The sequence below is a fragment of the Lutra lutra genome, chromosome 18 (genome assembly GCF_902655055.1).
Source record: "Lutra lutra chromosome 18, mLutLut1.2, whole genome shotgun sequence".
Lineage (NCBI taxonomy): Eukaryota > Metazoa > Chordata > Mammalia > Carnivora > Mustelidae > Lutra > Lutra lutra.
The window spans coordinates 12,571,648-12,590,514 of record NC_062295.1 but is presented as its reverse complement, the minus strand read 5'-3'; the positions used below and the strand labels follow the sequence as shown (position 1 = coordinate 12,590,514).

Below are 18,867 nucleotides of genomic sequence, written 5' to 3'. Positions count from 1 at the left end.
CTTTTCTGCTTCACCCCAACCACATGGATCTCTCCATGATGTTCATTAAACACTGAGAGCATTATTTCCTACCTCAGGGCCTTTGCACCTGCCGTTCTCTCTGTAAAGCTCTTTCCCAGGGCTCCATGGGTCATCCCTTACTTCGGTCAGGTCTCAACTCAAATGTCCCCCTAGTGCAGAGGCCTTACCTGACCACCTTACCCAGCACAGCAAACCTGCTCATGCTGGTTCAACATACATGCTAATTCTACTTTGTTACTCTTCATGTCTTCATTCAGGTGATATATTTTACTTGTTTATTGATGACGTGTTTCCCATCCTCCCTCGTTAGAGATAAGCTACATGAGAGCAGGGACTGGGTCTTGTTGCTTGCTGTATCCCACAGAATTCTGTATTGCACAGAACATTGGGTGTGTCATAGCCCTATGTGGAAAACGAGAGTGGAATGAATGAATGAATGACCGAATGAATGAATGAAAGACAATAAGGACTGACAGGTTAGCACTGGGTTGGACAACAGGGACATGACTGGTGTCCCTGAGGAAGGCGGAACCATACGGTGGGGAAAAGAGAACACAAGCCAGACTCAAGGGAGAAGTGGGTGGGAGGAGAGGATAGCGCAGAGCATGCGGATTAACTCCTCCTCGAAGCCCGGCTGGGTGGAGACCGAGAGGGACACTGGCTTGAGAGCAAGCGTTTGCAGCTGGCAGGTGACCCCATAGGAAGGGCATGGGGAGCTGGCCCTCATTCTGATGAGCAAGTATGCACCAAGCCCCTGTCCCTCTCCTGTGGCCACAGGGCATGAGTCTCTCCGGGGGCCAGAAGCAACGGCTGAGCCTGGCCCGGGCCGTGTACAGGAAAGCTGCCGTGTACCTGCTCGATGACCCCCTGGCGGCCCTGGACGCCCACGTCGGCCAGCACGTCTTCAACCAGGTCATCGGGCCTAGTGGGCTGCTCCATGGAACGGTACGTTTGGGTAAACATGTCAGCATTCACAGCCCAAAGGCAGGGGGCGTCCTAACCCCCATCTGTCTCCCCACCACTCTCCTCGAGTCTCAGTTTCCTCTACAGTGGTTGGCTTTGGCTCTGACAATGCCACATGACGAGCAGGTCCCCATCTCAGTGGCCCACGGCGGCAGCCAGTTCTTGCTTTTGGGCCCATGGTTAGACTGTTCCCAGCTCAGGCTCCCTCAGGTCACCGGCCAGGTTCAGGGGAAGCCTGAGTCTTCTTGTTTCGAGACATAGCTTAAAGGACACCTTCTATTGCTCTGCTGGGACATAAAGAAAGAGAGCAGGAGTACAAGAAGAGGAGCTCCCCCCAAACTGAGCCCCAGGACACTGCCTCCCCCTTCTACCCAGCTCGGGAAGACCGGGTCAAACACAGGAGTGTAACTTCTGCCCCGTCTCTGGCCAGACACGGATTCTCGTGACCCATGTGCTCCACGTCCTGCCCCGGGCCGATTGGATCGTGGTGTTGGAAGATGGAGCCATCGTCGAGATGGGTCCCTACCAGGAGCTTCTGCACAGGAAGGGGGCCCTGGTGCGCCTTCTGGATGCAGCCAGTCATCCAGGAGACAGTGGAGATGGAGGTATTGGCTGGGCTTTGCTGGCTGGCTGTGGCTGGCTTCTGCCGCCCGTGGTTGGGGAGAAGGCTCCAAGGATTCCACTGGTATGACTAGGATGCTCTGGCTACAGCCTTCGTGGGGGCCCAGGCCTGGAAGCAGACAGCACTCTGAAGAGGCCACATATCCCCTCCATTAGAGCCAGTGACACCTGCTGTGAACCAGGGACTGTGCTAAGGGCCTCTACATAACTTAGCTCATCAGATCTGCACAACAGCCCTTCACAACAGTCTTCGCTGCCCTGTTTCTAATGAGCAAACTGGGCAAAGACACGTGTTCTGAGGTCACAAGGTTAGAATTTGGGGGTGTTCAAATCTGCCGTCTGGGTTCCTAACTGCTACAGGACTTGAGCAAGGTGGTCACCTGGTGGCTGGAGGCCAGAAGGCCTGTGACATGCTAGCTAGAGCAGCTGCAGCTGCTTTTTTTTTGTCTTTTAAAGATTTTATTTATTTGTCAGAGCGAGCGAGCACAAGCAGAGGGAGAAGCAGGCTCCCCGCTGAGCAAGGAGCCCAATGTGGGACTCGATCCCGGAACCCTGGGATCATGACCTGAGCCAAAGGCAGACACTTAACCAACTGAGCCACCCAGGTGTCCCGTATAGGGCTTCTAATAACCAGAAAACACAATGCGTGCTGGAAAAATGACCACGCATTAGAAGGGAAGCCACCAATGTGAGCCCACAATGAGTGGCTCCTCCCATGCTCAAGCTCGTCGAATCATCTCAGTGCCTCTGTGAGGTCAGGGCTGTCTTACCTTCATTTCACAGAGGAGAAAACCGAGGTGCAGAGTAAAGGAACAAGCCCAGGCTTACATGGCTTCTAAGTGGGTAGTGCTGAACCCAAGCGGCTTGGCTCCAGAGCACGTGCTTTTTCATGAGTAGGCTGGACACTGCCCCCACCCTGACCCCCGCCACAATGACAAAGCAAGGACACAGTCAGGGCCCCAGCCCCAGGCTCTGCCTTGTCTGAAAACATCTGGTGAGCACTGGCTCACCCTGGTAGAAATCCCAAGTGTTGACTCACAGTGCCACCATCCTGAAGCTTGGAGATGGAACCTGTCTGGCCTGGGGGATGGTCGGAGGGAGGGTCCTTTCTCGGGGAGGTGACTCCTGGGGTTGGCGGGTAGTTACCAGAAAAGAACATTCCAGGCACAAGTCTGTGGCAGGTGTGTGATCATGTCTGCTGAGTGAATGAATGAATGAGTGATTGAAGGAATAATGTTCCCAGAAGAACCCAGGGAGGATGGAGAGCGGTTGTAAGAGCTGGATGGGAGGAAACAGGTGCTCAGACAAGTGAATGCCATATAGCCAGTGGGAGTCAAAGCCAGCGCCCAGAACCCGAGTACTGACCCCTATCGTGTGACAGGACTCCTTTGACCTTGCAGAAACAGAACTCACGACCGAGGCCAAGGACCCCAGAGGCTTTGCTGGATGTGAGAGGCCCACAGGTGGACCTGGCAGGTGAGTCCGCTGTGGCGCTAAGCACAGGGAGTGCTACCAGTGGCCTTGAGGGTTGGGTGCACACACCCCCTAGACAGGAAAACTGATTTGTCCTCCTTTCCTCTCAGTGGCAGGTCCATGAAGTTAGTCCCTGGGAAGGATGGTACCACCTCAGAGGCCCAGACAGGGGCTGTCCTAGATGAGTCCGAGTGGGCAGGACAGCCCACAGCAGAGGACAGCGTGCAGAATGGCAGGGTAACCGCCAGCTGCTCCTTCCCCTCTGCGTCCACTGTTATGGCGCTCACCTCCCCCGCCCCACCACCCCTTGGGGCTCAAGACCTCCCATCTGATAGATAGAGCACTGGGTGGGAGCAGGGTGACTCCCCTTTATTGAACGCCTGCTGTGTGCCAAGTAAGACTCCAGACACTTTGTATTTCTTAATGCTTTCAACCTGTCCTGGAATTAGACGATAGCCCCATTTTTGAGATGGGGAAACTGAGGTCTTAAAGAGTTTGTGTTCGTCTAGCGAGCAAGGCACCAACCTGGGACTCAATCTAGGACAGTCAGAATTTGCAGCTTAAACAATTTTTTTTCTTCTATGATGCTGTGTCCACCCATCCATCTGCCTGCCTACTCATTCATTCCTCAGTCCTTCTACATTTCCACCCATTCACCACCCACCCTGTCCAACCTACTCGCCCATCCATCCACCTACCCATCTCCTCAGTCATCTATCTCACCCAACCTCCCACCTATTCATTTATCCAGCCATCTACCCATCTTCCATCTGTCTATCCATCCATCCACTCACCTATGCACCCCCTCATCTACAGACTCATTTGTTTGTTCACCCATCCACCCGCCTGCCCATTTATTCACCCATTCACCCAATCACCCTTTTTCCCACCCAACCATCCACCCACTCATCCACCCAGAAAACATGTACAGAAACCCCACTCCATGCCAGGTGATGTCTCTGCTCTGGTGGAGACTGCCTACTAGTGGGGGGAGATAGTCAGCAATCAGGCAACTGAGCAAGGTGGTATCAGATAACGATAAATGCTATTAAAAAATAAAGAAGGGCAATGGGTTGGGGACCAGCCACAGATAGAGCAGGGGCAGAGCATTCCAGGCAGAGGGAACAGCAGGTGCAAAGCTCTGGGGTGGGAAGGAGCTTAGGGTGCCAGAGAAAAGAAGGGGATCCCATGAGACCAGCAAATAGTAGGAAGTAAGGTTAGAGAGATAGACTAGAAGTTTGGAATTTCTTCTAAAAGCAAGAAAAAGCCATGAACAGGTCAGCAACAGCAAGATGGGGTTGGGTTGAATGTTTCCAGAAGTTCACTCTGGCTTACAACCACGTGAAGAACATCAGATTTGTGGCAGCTAAACCTTAGTCAAGGGTCTAAACCTCTTTATGTCTCAGTTTCCTTATCTGTCAGGTGGGAATTACGATGGGGCCAGAGACATATGCCTGTCCTATAGTATGTGCTCAGTAAATCACTCCCAAGCCAGAAAGTGCCACCACCCATCCCCTTTACAGCTCCCACTGGCCCTCTGAGGGTTCTGCAGACAAAGGGGGTCTGGAGCCGAGGTGGAGGCCTTAAGGAGAGATGGTGCTCCAGGTGGGGGACACCAAGAGAAGATGGATAAGGTCTGCATCATGGTTCCATCTGCCCTGTCAATGTGTTTTGAGAGCCTCACATGGTCTTTCCTTCCTTCCTTCCCCCGGGGCCTCTCTCTGCCCCCATCTCCCCTCCATGTGCTACAGGTGAAGGCCACCATGTACCTGGCCTACCTACGGGCTGTAGGGGCTCCACTCTGCCTCTATGTACTCTTCCTCTTCCTCTGCCAGCAAGTGGCCTCCTTCTGCTCCAGCTACTGGCTGAGCCTGTGGGCGGACGACCCAACTGTGGACGGGCGGCAGACGCAGGCAGCTTTGCGGGGCTCGATCTTCGGGCTCCTAGGCTGCCTCCAAGGTACCCCTTGCTGGCCTTCCTCACTCTCCATCCTCCCAGCCCCCTCCGAGGTGTTCAGGGATCCTTGGTCTGCCTGTCCGTGGCTTACCATCTCCTTCCTGAACATTCGTGCAAACATCCTGGCCTCGAGGGCAGACCTGCATCCATCCACTAAGGCTTGGGGGCATGAGGGCCACGGCACTTCCCTCCTCTCCTGGAGCCCCCAGAGCCTGTACCAGACTCATCAACAAATAAATGCAGGATCTTGGCCCCCAGTTGTTAGGGGCACCTGAGGACTCGGGCAGGGACAGACCAACCACGGTGTTTGGATTGGCTGGGGGTAAAGTCTGCCTCACCTCAGCGATGGGGAGGGATGTGAGTGATATCCCGAGCACACAGATCAGCATTAGGAGGAAGGGGTTAGGTTAGTTTCCTATAGCTGACAGAAATTACCTCAAACTTGGTAGCTCAGAACAATAGAAATGTATCTCTCGGAGTCCTGAAGCCAGAAGCCCACAGCCGAGCTCTCCGCGGGACTGGTTCTTCTCAGAGGCTCTGATGGAGCATCGGTCCCACTCTCTCTTCCACTTCTGCTGGGGGCCAGCAGTCCTTGGCTTGTAGCGTCTGTGCCTGTCTTCACGTCCCCTCACCGTGCCTCTGGTTGTCTTCTCTTCTCGTAATGATATTAGTCGCTGGATTTAGAACCCACCCTACGTCCAGAGTGGTATCCTCTCAAGATCTTTCACTGAAAACATCTCCAAAGATCCTATTCCCAAATAAGGTTCCATTCCGAGGTTCCTGGGGGACTTGAGTTTGCAGGGTGGGGAGGCTCACTATCCGGCCCGCTACAGGGTGGTTCCATCAAGGGATTGTCGAGGTGGTCGAAACAGAAGATGGCCACCATGGGGTGGTTGGGGGCAGTCTCAGCTTTCATGCTCTGACACCCTCTCTCTCTCTCTCCCCGCCAGCCCTTGGGCTGTTTGCCTCTGTGGCCATGGTGCTCCTAGCGGGGATCCGGGCATCCAGCCTGCTTTTCCGGAGACTTCTGTGGGATGTGGTGCCATCTCCCATTGGCTTCTTTGAGCGGACCCCCCTCGGGAACCTGCTGAACCACTTCTCCAAGGAGACAGACACAGTCGATGTGGACATCCCAGACAAAGTCCGGTCCTTGCTGATTTATGGTTTTGGACTCCTGGAGGCCATTCTGGCGATTATGGTGGCCACCCCGCTTGCAGCTGTGGCCATCCTGCCGCTGGTGGCCCTCTACACTGGGCTTCAGGTAGGAAGAGACTAAGGAGGTTCCCAGGGCCAGCCCAAGTCACCTCAGCCAGTCCCCTGTCTCTGAGCCGGATTCTGGGTGGGAGCTTCTGTCCAGTGGGCATCTGGGGACCGTCCCTCGAAGAACTCCCAGAGGCAGAGAAACCACAATGTGTTTCCAACACTTTTTACTCATCTCCATCTCCCAGACGTCCCCCTCCAGGTTCTCAGTAGCTCACATCACATCGTGCTGCTGCTGGAATCAGCTTGATCTTTCCCAGTGATCTAGAAACCAAGAAGACACAGCAAGGTCTCGAAGGCTGTCATAGTAGGGTTGACTCTTGCTGTTGCCTGAGCAGTTGCCTCCTTAGCTTGGAACAAGAGGCCAGAATCTAATGGCTTACGTTCCTGAAGTGCAGTGGGCCAGTGGTCACCAAGACGCTGTCCCTGTCTCCGTCCTCACTCCATGGGTCTCCAAGTGTGGTCTCAGACCCACGGCATCAGTGCCAGCTGGGAGCTATTTAGAAACTCACATTCTCGGGCCCCATCCAGGACCTACTGATGCAGATACTGTGAGGGAAGCTCACTCTCCACCCCAGGAAATCAGAAATAGAGTAGGAAAAAAGCTATAGTCCTAGGACAAAAGCCACAGCCACTGCTGTGGTCTCTCTGACCTCTTAACTCGGGGAGGGAGAGCCTTGCGGGTAGGTGGAGGTGGGTCTGAATCCGGGCCCTGCCGCTTACTTGCCACAGAGACCCGAAGCAGCTGCTTTATCCCTCCGGGCCCTAGGCATTCTCGTCTATAAACTGTGAAGCCCACGAACGTCCACCTCCTATTAGTAAATGCTGTTTGTAAAGAGCCTAGCACCCAGCTTGGGTGTTCAGCCCATGCACAGCCTCCTGGCCTGTGTGCAAACAGCAACTCACACCAAATGACGGTCTTGTTATTTGTGTGTTGTTAGGTTCCCAGCACCTGGCATGGGAGCTCCAGCTAAGGGAGTGAGTTGCACTTGGCCACCTACCTTCCGTGTCCTTTATGGTTTTGTTCCAAAAACGACTGGCCCTAAGTAAAGAAGGGGGCCTCAGAGCTGGGAATGAGACAGTCACACCAGAGGAGGGATTTCTTAGTCCTGGCTGTGCATGAGAATCACCCAGAAGGTTTTATTTAAAACATATCAAGGCCAAGGGGACCCCACCAGAGATTCTGATTTACTCGCTCTGGGCTGGGCCATGGGAGGGTGAGCTTCCCGGGAAAAGAACGCATGTAATTCTGATTCTGCAAGGATTTGGGAGCCCAGAGAGGGAAAGCAACTAGCCCAAGGTCACAGAACAAGCTGGTAGCGGAGCCTGGTCAGAAAGTGTGTCATCGAGGCTCCCCTGTGCTGCTGTGTCGGTGACTTTTCTCCTCCACACCTGTCCCACTGCAGAGTCTATATGCGGCCAGCCTCTGCCAGCTCAGACGCCTGGAGTCAGCCAGGCACTCGTGCATGTGTTCCCATGTGGCCGAGACCTTCCAGGGCAGTGCAGTGGTCAGAGCCTTCCAGGCCCAGTGCCCCTTTGTGGCTCAGAATGACGCATACGTGGACGAGAGCCAGAGAGTCACTTTCCCACGGCTGGTGGCCGAGAGGTAAGAAGAGCCTGGGGGCAGAGAAGAATAGTACTCCATCTGGGAACCCAGACGAGTGAGACTGAGGGTCATAGTGTGTGGCCAGAGAGACCAAGTGGCTTGCCCAAGGTCACACAGCAAGGCAGGGATAAAACTGAGGCTGCATCCCATGGGGGCCCTTGGTTCGTGCCATGAGCAGATGGAACGTGGCCTGTAGACATGCCGGGAGCAGGCAGGTGGGGGAAGACATGTCAGCCAAAGGGAAGACGGCTCTGTGGCCAGGCCCCTGGACTGGCCTCCACGGCTCCACGGAGCAGCTACAGAAGCATCCTCACCCTCCTTTTGGGAACGCAGGCTTTGAGCACAGACAGGCATGGGCTCTTATCCCATCTCTGCAACTTCCTAGCTGGGCGATCTTGGGCAAGTTACATACCTCTCTGAGCCTCATTTGTCAGAGCGGGATGGCTTTCATGGGGTGGCTATCGGGATTTTGTAAATACACTCAGCTAGTACTTGTAACAAGCTTCCTGCATGCCCGACGGGGTTCTGGGCACTGTACACGGATCTATTCACTTAGTCCTAATAACTCACCAGGCAGAGACTGTTCCAGAGATGGTGAACCTCAGGCACAGAGAGATTTAGGAATTTGCCCAGGGGTGCACAGCCAGTATGTGGTGGACTCAGGCTTTGAATCCAGGTGCCATAGTGTGGAGAGGGCCAGGCACACAGTAAGCACTCAGTAAATGTGCATTCCTTTCCCCTTTGTGCCCTGGGTCCCTGGCCAGCTGCGACTCAGGCCGTGTGGCTGTGGGCAGTGTCTCACTCCCATATGCCTTCTGGGTGATCTGTCTGAGTCTTCCCAGGATCCTAACCTAGCGGGGAAAGCCCTTCTGAACATTTAGAAAGCGCCTACTATGTGGAAGGCCCAGTGATTTCCGTGTCACATATGACACATCTCACTGAATCTTTTCAACTGTAAGGAGCCAGATGTTACCTCATTCCACAGACGGCTAAACTGGCATTTAAAGAAACACAGGGACTGTCTCAAGGTCAGCCGTCTAGGAAGCCGGTTACTTACTCATTTGTTGGGCTGCTCCCTTGCAAATCCATGACCTGTTGGGAAAGATGCATGCTTTCTGGTATTGGTCAGGGCGATGTGGCTTCAAAGACTTGTTACGTGTGTGTATTTGGTCACATACCTAACTCTTCTGAGCCTTAGTGTCCTCACCTGTCAAATGGGGACAACCCCATTTTGTGGGGTTGTTTGGGGAACAAGATACTATATGTAGTAAAGGCCAGAGCTCCCTGAAGACAGGGGTTTCAAAACTGTGTCCCCAGCACCTCTAGCATGCATGGCGTCCAGTTGGGGCTTAATATGTGCTTGTTGGATGAATGGGAGAGTAGGAATCCAGTAGGAGGGGTTGCATATTTATTCATCCACTCAATATATTAGTCACTGAGCCCCTACTAAGTGCTGGGCCCTGTGCTAAGGTGCTGGGGACACAGTCATGACCAAGACAAAGCCATTGCCTGCGCCAAGCTCATGATCTGGCAATGGAGACTGATGGTCGAGGACTGAGTAAATAGTTTTCTTATAAAGGGTGGTAACTGCTATGAAGTTATCAGTTACATATGAGAGAGAAAGGGGAGGAACGGGCCAGGAGAACTGGAGGAGACAACGTTCAACCCAACATGAGCACGAAGATAAAAGGGGGGTTGGGTTCAGGCAGGGGGAGCACAAGGAAGGGATATGGCCAGGCACACCCCAGGCAGAAGGTTGGCACCATGGCAACACTTGACTTGAGCACTTACGGTGTGCCAGGCTCTGGGTGGGGCATAGAAGAGACAGGAGGTCATCCACCTCCCCCACCCACCGAGCTTGGGTGGGGCCCGGGGTGTGCAGGGGACCATGGCTGGGGACCCCTATGGGACTCAAGCTGGCACGATGATGAGGCCCTGTGCCCAGAGAAGCAAGCCCGCAGAGAGGGTCCCCTGCTGAGCCGGCTCTTTCCTGCCTCTCCTCGCAGGTGGCTGGTTGTCAACCTGGAGCTGCTGGGGAAGGTGCTGGTGTTGGCGGCCGCCACGTGTGCCGTGCTTAGCAAGGCGCACCTCAGCGCTGGCCTCGTGGGCTTCTCCGTGTCCGCCGCCCTCCAGGTACTCCCAACACCCGAGACTGACAGACCCCTGCCAGTGGGACCTTCAAGGAACAGAGTGCCAACCCGTGAGGAAAATGCAGCTGGGGGACCGTCCTGGACCTTGGGCCAGAGTCTCCCCTCACAGAGCCTCAGTGTGCTCATCTGAAAAATGGGGCAGTCATCTCTTCATACCTTATAAAGACTAGTTGAGATAAGGTATATAGAGAAAACGTGTATATATATATATATATATATATATGTATATATATATATATGTATGTATGTAGTACCTCGCTAAATTTTAACTATTTTTTTTAAAGATTTTATTTATTTATTTATTTGACAGAGATCACAAGCAGGCAGAGAGGCAGGCAGAGAGAGAGGAGGAAGCAGGCTCCCCGCCGAGCAGAGAGCCCGATGCGGGGCTCGATCCCAGGACCCCGAGATCATGACCTGAGCCAAAGGCAGAGGCCCAACCCACTGAGCCACCCAGGCACCCCTAAATTTTAACTATTAATAACAATATTTAATGTCAGATCCTATCTGTGGAGGAAAAATATACATATCTAAGTAGCATTTCTTATGAATGAAGCATTGTTCTAACAGCATGACAAATATTAACTCATTTAACTCTGCCCACAAGCCCAGCAGGGATATTCTTACTATCCTCATTTTACAGCGAGGCAAAATGATGGCAAATAAGGCTAGAAACATCGCAGAACGCAAGTCAGTGAGCCCAGGTCCTGCTGTGTGTCCTTGGGAGGGCCACGCACCCTCTCTGGTCCTGTCTCCCCACCTGCGTCAAGATGGGTTAGACAAGCTCCTTCCTACTAAGGATACTGCAGTTCTACTGAAGGAAGAGGAGGGTCCTGGCAGCTGCAGTCAAACCCCATCCCCTTGTCTGTCCCAGGACCTGGGGGACTGTCTTCGGGGTGGGGGCTGAGGCAAGCCTGCGGGGTGGTCTCACTGAAGCTGGCCTGAGGTGTCTTCTCCCACCAGATGACCCAGACGCTACAGTGGGCTGTTCGCAGCTGGACGGACCTGGAGAGCAGCATCGTGTCGGTGGAACGGATGAAGGACTATGACCGGACGCCCAAGGAGGTGACGGTGGAGGATGGGGGACCGGGGTGCGGGCCGGAGTCTAGATCCGCTCCAGGCATGACAGCCCTGAGCACCGAGGGCTGGAGGTGCAGTCAGTGCAGCAGGAATGCTTAAGAGCAGAGGGACCGGGGCTGGGACATATCCTGGTTCCTGTGCTTCTTCACTTGGGCAAAGCAGGTCATTCTGGGTGACAGGGGGCCATAAGGAACAGCTGTGGGACAGCGCAGTAACAACAGTGTGCTAGCAACGTCACAGAGGCTTCCCAGCGAATTTAGAGTAACACAGGATCCGCTCCGGGGAGGGACAAGGGCAGGTGTGCCGGGAGGGGTGTGGGAGACCCCACGGGGAAGGACTGCAGGCCAAGCACACTGCAGCCACTCCATACGGGCCCACTGCTCCTCCGGGCCTCCGGAGGTAGCGGGCCCTTTCAAGGTCCCAGGAAGAGCCAGCAGCTGCTTAATAACCCCTACTGTGCAATCTCACCCTCCTCCCAAACACGAAGGGGAGTGTCTACCCCTTCTAGAGGAAGAGAAGGTATCATCTGACAATTAATAGTGGCTAATAATGATAATAGCCAGTGCCAGCATTATTTTTATAATTCCAGATACTATTTTGTTCCATATCCCCTACAACCTATAAAAGAGAGTAAATATACCCATTTTGCAGAAGGGGAAACTGAACCTCAAAGAGGTGGGCCACTTCATGAGACACCTCGGAGAGAGGCTCCTCTGATCCTGTGTCCCCTCCTGCCCCAGGCACCCTGGAAGCTGCCCACCTGTGCCGCCTGGTCCCCCTGGCCTCACGGCGGGGAGATCGAGTTCCGGAACTTTGGGCTGAGATATCATCCTGAGCTCCCACTGGCTGTCTGGGGTGTGTCCTTCAAGATCCACGCTGGAGAGAAGGTGAGCAGCTCTCCCACATCCTCCTCCTCATGGAGGCCAGGCCCAGAGCAAGCACTGCCGCCCCCGCACTCCGCTTCAGCTCCCCTTATCTATGCATCCGTTACCCCCTAACTGAACTTACACTCTCGCCCAAACCTGCCGCCATCTTGGTGGAACGCACCACCCGCCCACCTTGGTGTCCCAACCAAGAGGCATCTCCCCGACTCCCTCCTTTCTTTTTGCCTGTGACTTTAGTTGAACACCTACTATGTGCTGGGGTAGGGGGCTGAATGCTCTATGTGCCTTATCCAGTTTGCCTGACCTCAGTTCCTGGCTTTGCCATAGCTGACCTTGGGCAAGTCATTTCATGTCTTGATCTCAGTTTTTCCATCTTTAAAATGGAAATCATAGTATCAATCTAGAGCTGTTGTGAAGTTTAACTGAGTTAATACCCGGACACTGTCAGGACAGGGCCTGGGACATCGCCAATACTGCAGAAAGGTTTAACAATGGTTTTATTGCCATTTGCAGTTTTACTGTGACAGCCCTATGCAGAAGTGCTAGGATTACCCATTTTACAGGCGCTTAGTCCCATGGACTCCTCACCCAGTTGGACTTCCTTCCTGCCTCCTCCTGGACGGCTCTAGGCCCCGGAGCCCCCAGCCTCCCATTTCAGTACCTCTAGTCTGTTTTCCCATGATCTTTATTTGGCTGTGTCATTCCCTGCTTGAGATCTGCTTTCTGCTCCCACCTTCCCTTAGAGAAAAGCCCAAACTCCTGAGCTTGGCATTCAAGGCCAGGCCCAAGTCTCTGTGCATTGCCCTGCTGGGACTTAGCCAACACGGTGGGTCAGCTGCCTCAGCAGGCCAGGTGGGCACCCGGTGCTGCCCTTGGGGAGTCGACAGTCTAGCACTTAGTGTGGTTGACATGGAATCTTCCCCCTCCCCAAACTCCTACTCGTTTCACCCCTCAAAATGCCACTCAAGAATCCCTCCACCATGAAGCCTTCCCTGGTTACCCTGTTCACCCCCCCATTCCCAGGCAACTTCAGGCCCTGAGTCTGATTATAGAGGGGGCTTGTTCATTCCACTGTATTCAAATGAAGCATACTCAGTTGTACTATCTCCCAGACCACACAAGGAGCTCTTTGGAGCAAGGACTCCCTATTTCCTCTATTCCTGGTGGCTAGAACAGTGCCTGTCCCATGATGGATGACATGTGTCATTCACTTCTTAAACAAATCGTGCCAAACCTCCATCGAGTGTCAGACGTTGAGAATGCAGCAGTGAACACTGAGGAAGGATGGCGGGGAGGCGGATACAATGATGGGCAGACGGATGGATGGATGAGCTATGGCTGGGCTGGGAGGGAGAATGGATGAAGGACGGGATAGATATAGGTTGAGATGGCGATGGAAGGATGGGTGAGGGTGGAAGGAGGGAGAAACGGAAGGGAAGGGGTAGAGCGGGAAAGATGGGAGAGATGAGGGGAAGGGAATGATGTCCAGAAAGAAGGTTGGATAGAATGGGATGGGTATATGGAAAGGTAATCAGATGAGAGGACAGAGGGACAGATGGAAGGACAGGTGCTCAAAGGATGATGGACAGACGGATGGATCTTGGATGCAGGGGAAACACCTTACACAGATGTTTAGGGGCCCTTCAGCCCATGGTCTGCCAGGCCTGGCCAGAACGAGCTTTGCCTCCCATCCCCTGACAGGTGGGCATTGTTGGCAGGACGGGCGCCGGGAAGTCCTCCCTGGCCGGGGGCCTCGTGCGGCTCCTGGAGGCAGCCGAGGGGGGGATCTGGATCGACGGGGTCCCCATTGCCCATGTGGGGTTGCACACGCTGCGGTCCAGGATCACCATCATCCCCCAGGTGAGGTCTGGGGGAACGGGGTGGGCGGACGTGAGAGGCACGGCTGGGCCCCGCTCTGAGCCACTGCCTCTTCTGGCCAGGACTCCACCCTGTTCCCCGGCTCTCTGCGGACGAACCTGGACGTGCTGAGTGAGCACACAGATGAAGCCATCTGGGAGGCCTTGGAGACGGTGCAGCTCAGAGCCGTGGTGGCCAGCCTCCCGGGCCAGCTGCAGTATGAGTGTGCCGAGCAAGGCCACAACCTGAGGTAGGCTTGCCCCGCACCCCTCAGGACCTGGGAGTTGCTGGGGGAGCAGCAGGTGTGGCCAAGGCTCCCCCCACTGCCTCAGCCTGGGATAATACGCCCTGGCAACCCGCCTCCCCCGTGGGACTACCCGCCCCAGTCAGTCCTTACAGTACGAATCCCTTCACTCCTTAGCAATCCCAGATACCAACAGTCTCTGAGTAGCCAGTTTCTTTTCCCTAAATTCAGTTTCTACATGTATCTGGGGACAAAACCCAACCTTTACCCACTTACGGTCTTTCTTTATCCCACTCAGAATTTCTTTTGCCACAGAGGTAATGTGTTCGATAGAGGGGCTAACCCCATGCGCACTGGGGTGTTGAGTGAACATACGGTAGATGCTTTTTCTTATTTTTTTGAGAGAGAGAGAGTGCGTGCGAGTGAGGATGGGAGAGGCAGCGGGAGAGAGACAATCTCAAGCAGGCCCCATGCCCAGTGCAGAGCCCGACATGGGGCTCAATTTCATGACCCTGAGATCATGACCTGAGTCCAAATCAAGAGGCCCTGGCCTATGTCTTTCTAAAGAAATTTTAATTGTGGTAAAATACACATACAATTTAGCATCTTTACCACCTTTTAACATACGGTTGGTCGTCTTGAGTACATCCCCTCCACTGTACAACCCATTTCCAGAACTCTGTCATCTCACAAAACTGAAGCCTTCTACCCATTAAAGAAGCAATTCTGTTTTCCCCAGCCCTCAGCACGCGGCAACCGCCATTCTGCTTCGTTTCTAGGAACTTGGCTACTCTGGGTACCTCAGTTAAGTGGCTGGCTTATTTCGCTCAGAACAGTGTTCTGCACATTGTAGCAGGTGTCAGAACTTCCCTCCTTTTTAAGACTGGATGATGTTCCACTGTAGAGACAGACCCCATTTTTCTTATCCGTTCATTCACTGATGGATACTTGGGTTGGTTCCACCTTTCGGCTGTTGTGAATAATGCTGTCGTCAGGAGTACGGGTGTGTGCTTTTTTCAAAATCAAGATACTCTGGGGGCGCCTGGGTGTCTCAGTCGGTTAAGCATCAGACTTTTGATTTTGGCTCAGGTCATGATCTTGGGGTCATGAAATCGAGCCCTGCATAGGGTTCTGTGCTCAGCAGAGTATCTACTTGGGATTCTTTCTCTCTCTCTGCCCCCCCTTACTCTCTTGCTCTCAAATAAATAAAATTGGGGGGGGGGACTAAGATGTTCTGGATTCTGAAACCCATCTGCCCCCGCTGGTGTTAGCATGAGGGACTAGGGGTGGTAATAGTTTCCAGACACAGAGGAAGTGGTGTAGCTTGGTTCCCACGTGTTTAGACATGTCCCAGTTAGCAGCTCGGGGACCCTGGGCAAGTTAATCTTCTGGGCCTCACCTTCCTTATCTGTAAAATGGGAATTACAGTTAGTATCTCCTTCCTGTAAGCAGGTGGAGTTCTTTGAGTCAAGTTGTTGAAACAGTGCCTAGATATAGGGAACATAATTCTTCCCTACAGTCCTCAGAGAGGCACTTTCCCATTTTGCGGGAGCGCCTGGGTGGCTGAGTCGTTGAATGTCTTCCTTTGGCTCAGGTCATGATCCCTGGGGGCCTGGGGTCGGGCCTTGTGTTGGGCTCCCTGCTCAGTGGGAAGGTTGCTTCTCCCTCTCCTACTCCCCCTGCTTGTGTTTCCTCTCTCGCTGGCTGTCAATTAAATAAAGAAATCTTTTTTAAAAAATTAAAAGAAATAAGAAACCCATTTTGCAGAATTGGCACAGGAGGCCTGAGGCTTGCCTGGGGTCCCCCAGAGACACTGCCGGAAGGCTCCACAATGAGAAGCAGCAGAGCATTGCAGGACACCCTTGGGTCTCGAGCGACGGTCAGGGGTCTCACAGTCCGTGTGACCTCGAGCTGCAACTTCCCTGTTGGTAACTAGAGGAGGAGAAGCCTGCAGGCGCCGAGGGCCTTCTCTGTGGCAAGCACACTGCTGAGCACTTCTATGGGCCTTAAGTTGTCCTTAAACCCTCAGTAGTCATACGACTCATTAATACAGTAACCACCTTGGAGGTCATTGTGAGAAGTGACCGTGCACAGGCACTTGCTTGTGTGTCCGGCACAGGGTGAAGACCCCAGGGTACAAATAGAAATAGTCATTTCACTGCTAGGGAAGCTGAGGCACCGGGGTTTGAATGTCTCGCCTCGGGTCACTGTGCTCAAAAATGGCAGGACGGGGATCCCGCCCATCTCTGTGGACCGGAGACTGACCGCACGCATAGACGTGTGTGGGCACACACCATCCCCTCAACTCCTGCGGCTGTCGGGGGAACCCCGTCTGTGGGCAGACCCCGCCGATCCTGACGTGCAGGCACACCAGTGTCCAGCCTGACCCCCCCACTCTTTCCCAGCGTGGGCCAGAAGCAGCTCCTGTGTCTGGCACGGGCCCTTCTCCGGAAAACCCGGATCCTCATTCTGGATGAGGCCATGGCCGCCGTGGACCCGGGCACGGAGCTGCAGATGCAGGCGGCCCTGGGCAGCTGGTTCGCTCGGTGCACGGTGCTGCTCATCGCCCACCGCCTGCGCTCTGTGATGGGCTGCGCCAGGTACGCTGCGCTCTCCCGCCCCGGCCCCTGCCGCCCCCGTAGCGGCAGAGGAAGGCAGCGGAGTTCAGAGCTGGAGGGGCGCTGGGATGGGTTAGCGAGTGTGCACACTACGGGAGGTGGAACTGATGCTGGGAGGGGAGGGGAGGGAGGAGGCCCAGGACTCAGACCCAGCAGAGGCTTCCACTCTGCTCGTCGGCATCAGGAAACCGCAGGGAGGGCCAGACTCGACCTGGGCAGACACACTGGGCTTTCGGTGTCAGAGTGCCCAGGGCTGACTGGGCTGGTAGGAGTGGCTCGTTTCTCTCTACCCCTGCAGGGTGCTGGTCATGGATAAGGGGCAGCTGGCGGAAAGCGGCAGCCCGACCCAGCTGCTGGCCCAGCAGGGCCTGTTTTACAGGCTGGCTCAGGAATCGGGCCTGGTCTGAGCCCTCAACCCTCGCCTCCTCCTACCTGCCCAGAGCCACTGCTGTGCCCTGGGGGTACACGTGACCCAGGGGCCATCAATGGCACCACAGGGTTGGGTCTAGACCCTTCTGCTCTCTGGGAGGAAAATGGCAGAGAAAGCAACCAGTCGTCACAGACCCAGGAGGACACAGGAACGCCTGGGTCGGTCTGATCAGGGCTCATCTGGCCCCGTCCACCCTGGAGCTGAAGTGGCCCGCGGCCCTCCACGCTGGCTGCCTGGGGGCCTCACCTGAGAGAATCAAAAACCCACCCATGCCAGGGCTCCCTGCCGGATGCTGAAAATCACCATCCCCGGGACTGGGCTGGGGCAATGGAGCATGTACTTTTTTACAAATTACCCCCTTTATTTTGAGATGGTTTAGATGGACAAGCCATTGTAAGAAGTAATCCAGAAAGTTCCCGGGTAGCTTTACTCTGTTTCCCCGAATAACATCATCTTGGAAAACAACAGTATGACATCATAACCAAAATATGGACATTGGTACCACTGATTGATTCTGGTCAGATTTTCCCACTTTTACTTGTATTTGTGCACGTGTGTGTGTGTGTCTGCGCATGTCACAACGTGTTTCTGTGCAGGCTCCAGCCTCACCACCACCGGTTGGGCTGGTGAATATGTCTAGTACCACCAGGACCGCTCTGGTCGCCAAATCATGACCACACCGGCCTTCCTCCCAGCTGCAACCACGCGGTGATGCACTCTCCATTCTGTTATTTTTTTTTTAAGATTTTATTTATTTATTTGACAGAGATCACAAGTAGGCAGAGAGGCAGGCAGAGAGAGAGGAAGGGAAACAGGCTCCCTGCTGAGCAGAGAACCCGATGCGAGACTCGATCCCAGGACCCTGGGATCATGACCTGAGCCGATGGCAGAGGCTTTAACCCACGGAGCCACCCAGCGCCCCCGTTATGTATTTTTAAAGCTCCCCACAGGATTCCAGAAAATTCCACACCTCCTGCTGCGGTTCCTCCCCCCTTGTAGATGAGCCCCAAGGAGCGTCTTGTCTGAACCAACACACAGGCCACCGCCCCCAGCACCAAGAACAGGCCTGCCCCCAGCACTAGCACATTCTGTGCCAAAAACAAGACTGGCGGAGCCAAGGACTGTGGGGTCCCCCACGGAGAAAATTTGCTCAGGGTACACCTTTCATGTGTGTGAAAGACCAAATTCCAGCTTTTGGGGTGGGGCAGAGTGGCGGGGTCGGGGGAGGCCCGCTGCAGGGGAACCAACCAGAGTGTCTGCGGGAGACCGTTGGAAGCCCAAGGTCCATGGTGGAGATGGGCCAGGCTTGCTTCTGTCCAGGGCCAGGACCAGCACCACGCGCCATGGGGCTCGGGCCTATTTCCCTCAGCAGTTGGGAACCTAATACAGTGTGGCTAAAACTGGCAGCAGGTGGCGGGGCAAGAGGGACAGAGTCTAAGACAGCCAAGCCTGAGGTCACGCAGACACACAGAGGTGAAGGGCGGCATGAGAAATGGGTCTGCGCCTCAGATGAACTTTCCGGCAGCCCAGGGTTCTTCCGTGACCTCATGATGTCGCTGCGGGGGCCCAAAGCACGGGCTCAATCAACTCCACCGTTTGTGTCAGTGCTGTTCTGTTGGAGGCCCTCCTCGGGTCCTCTGTGGGGCAGAGGCCGTACACGCCGGGATGTTTTTTTAACCGATCGCTATTGACGTGGGGCTGGTA

At 54.5% G+C, this 18,867-nt stretch overlaps 1 protein-coding gene across 3 annotated transcripts in view; it reads left to right on the top strand.

Moving 5' to 3' along the window:
* The window catches only part of ABCC6 (ATP binding cassette subfamily C member 6), a 46,829-nt gene extending 28,943 nt beyond the window's left edge, over window positions 1-17,886 (top strand). For 2 of the 3 annotated variants that reach the window (XM_047714455.1, XM_047714457.1), the window contains 14 exons: window positions 799-966; window positions 1,415-1,589; window positions 3,006-3,081; window positions 3,189-3,315; window positions 4,830-5,037; window positions 5,985-6,295; window positions 7,701-7,900; window positions 9,907-10,033; window positions 11,014-11,115; window positions 11,871-12,017; window positions 13,716-13,874; window positions 13,955-14,121; window positions 16,521-16,715; window positions 17,032-17,886. In XM_047714455.1, coding sequence (XP_047570411.1) covers window positions 799-966; window positions 1,415-1,589; window positions 3,006-3,081; window positions 3,189-3,315; window positions 4,830-5,037; window positions 5,985-6,295; window positions 7,701-7,900; window positions 9,907-10,033; window positions 11,014-11,115; window positions 11,871-12,017; window positions 13,716-13,874; window positions 13,955-14,121; window positions 16,521-16,715; window positions 17,032-17,140 — 2,271 coding nt within the window. In that variant the 3' untranslated portion in view covers window positions 17,141-17,886. The remainder of the gene's footprint in view (window positions 1-798; window positions 967-1,414; window positions 1,590-3,005; window positions 3,082-3,188; window positions 3,316-4,829; window positions 5,038-5,984; window positions 6,296-7,700; window positions 7,901-9,906; window positions 10,034-11,013; window positions 11,116-11,870; window positions 12,018-13,715; window positions 13,875-13,954; window positions 14,122-16,520; window positions 16,716-17,031) is intronic. The other variant, XM_047714456.1, reaches the window with a different exon arrangement.
* Window positions 17,887-18,867: the final 981 nt, after the last annotated feature.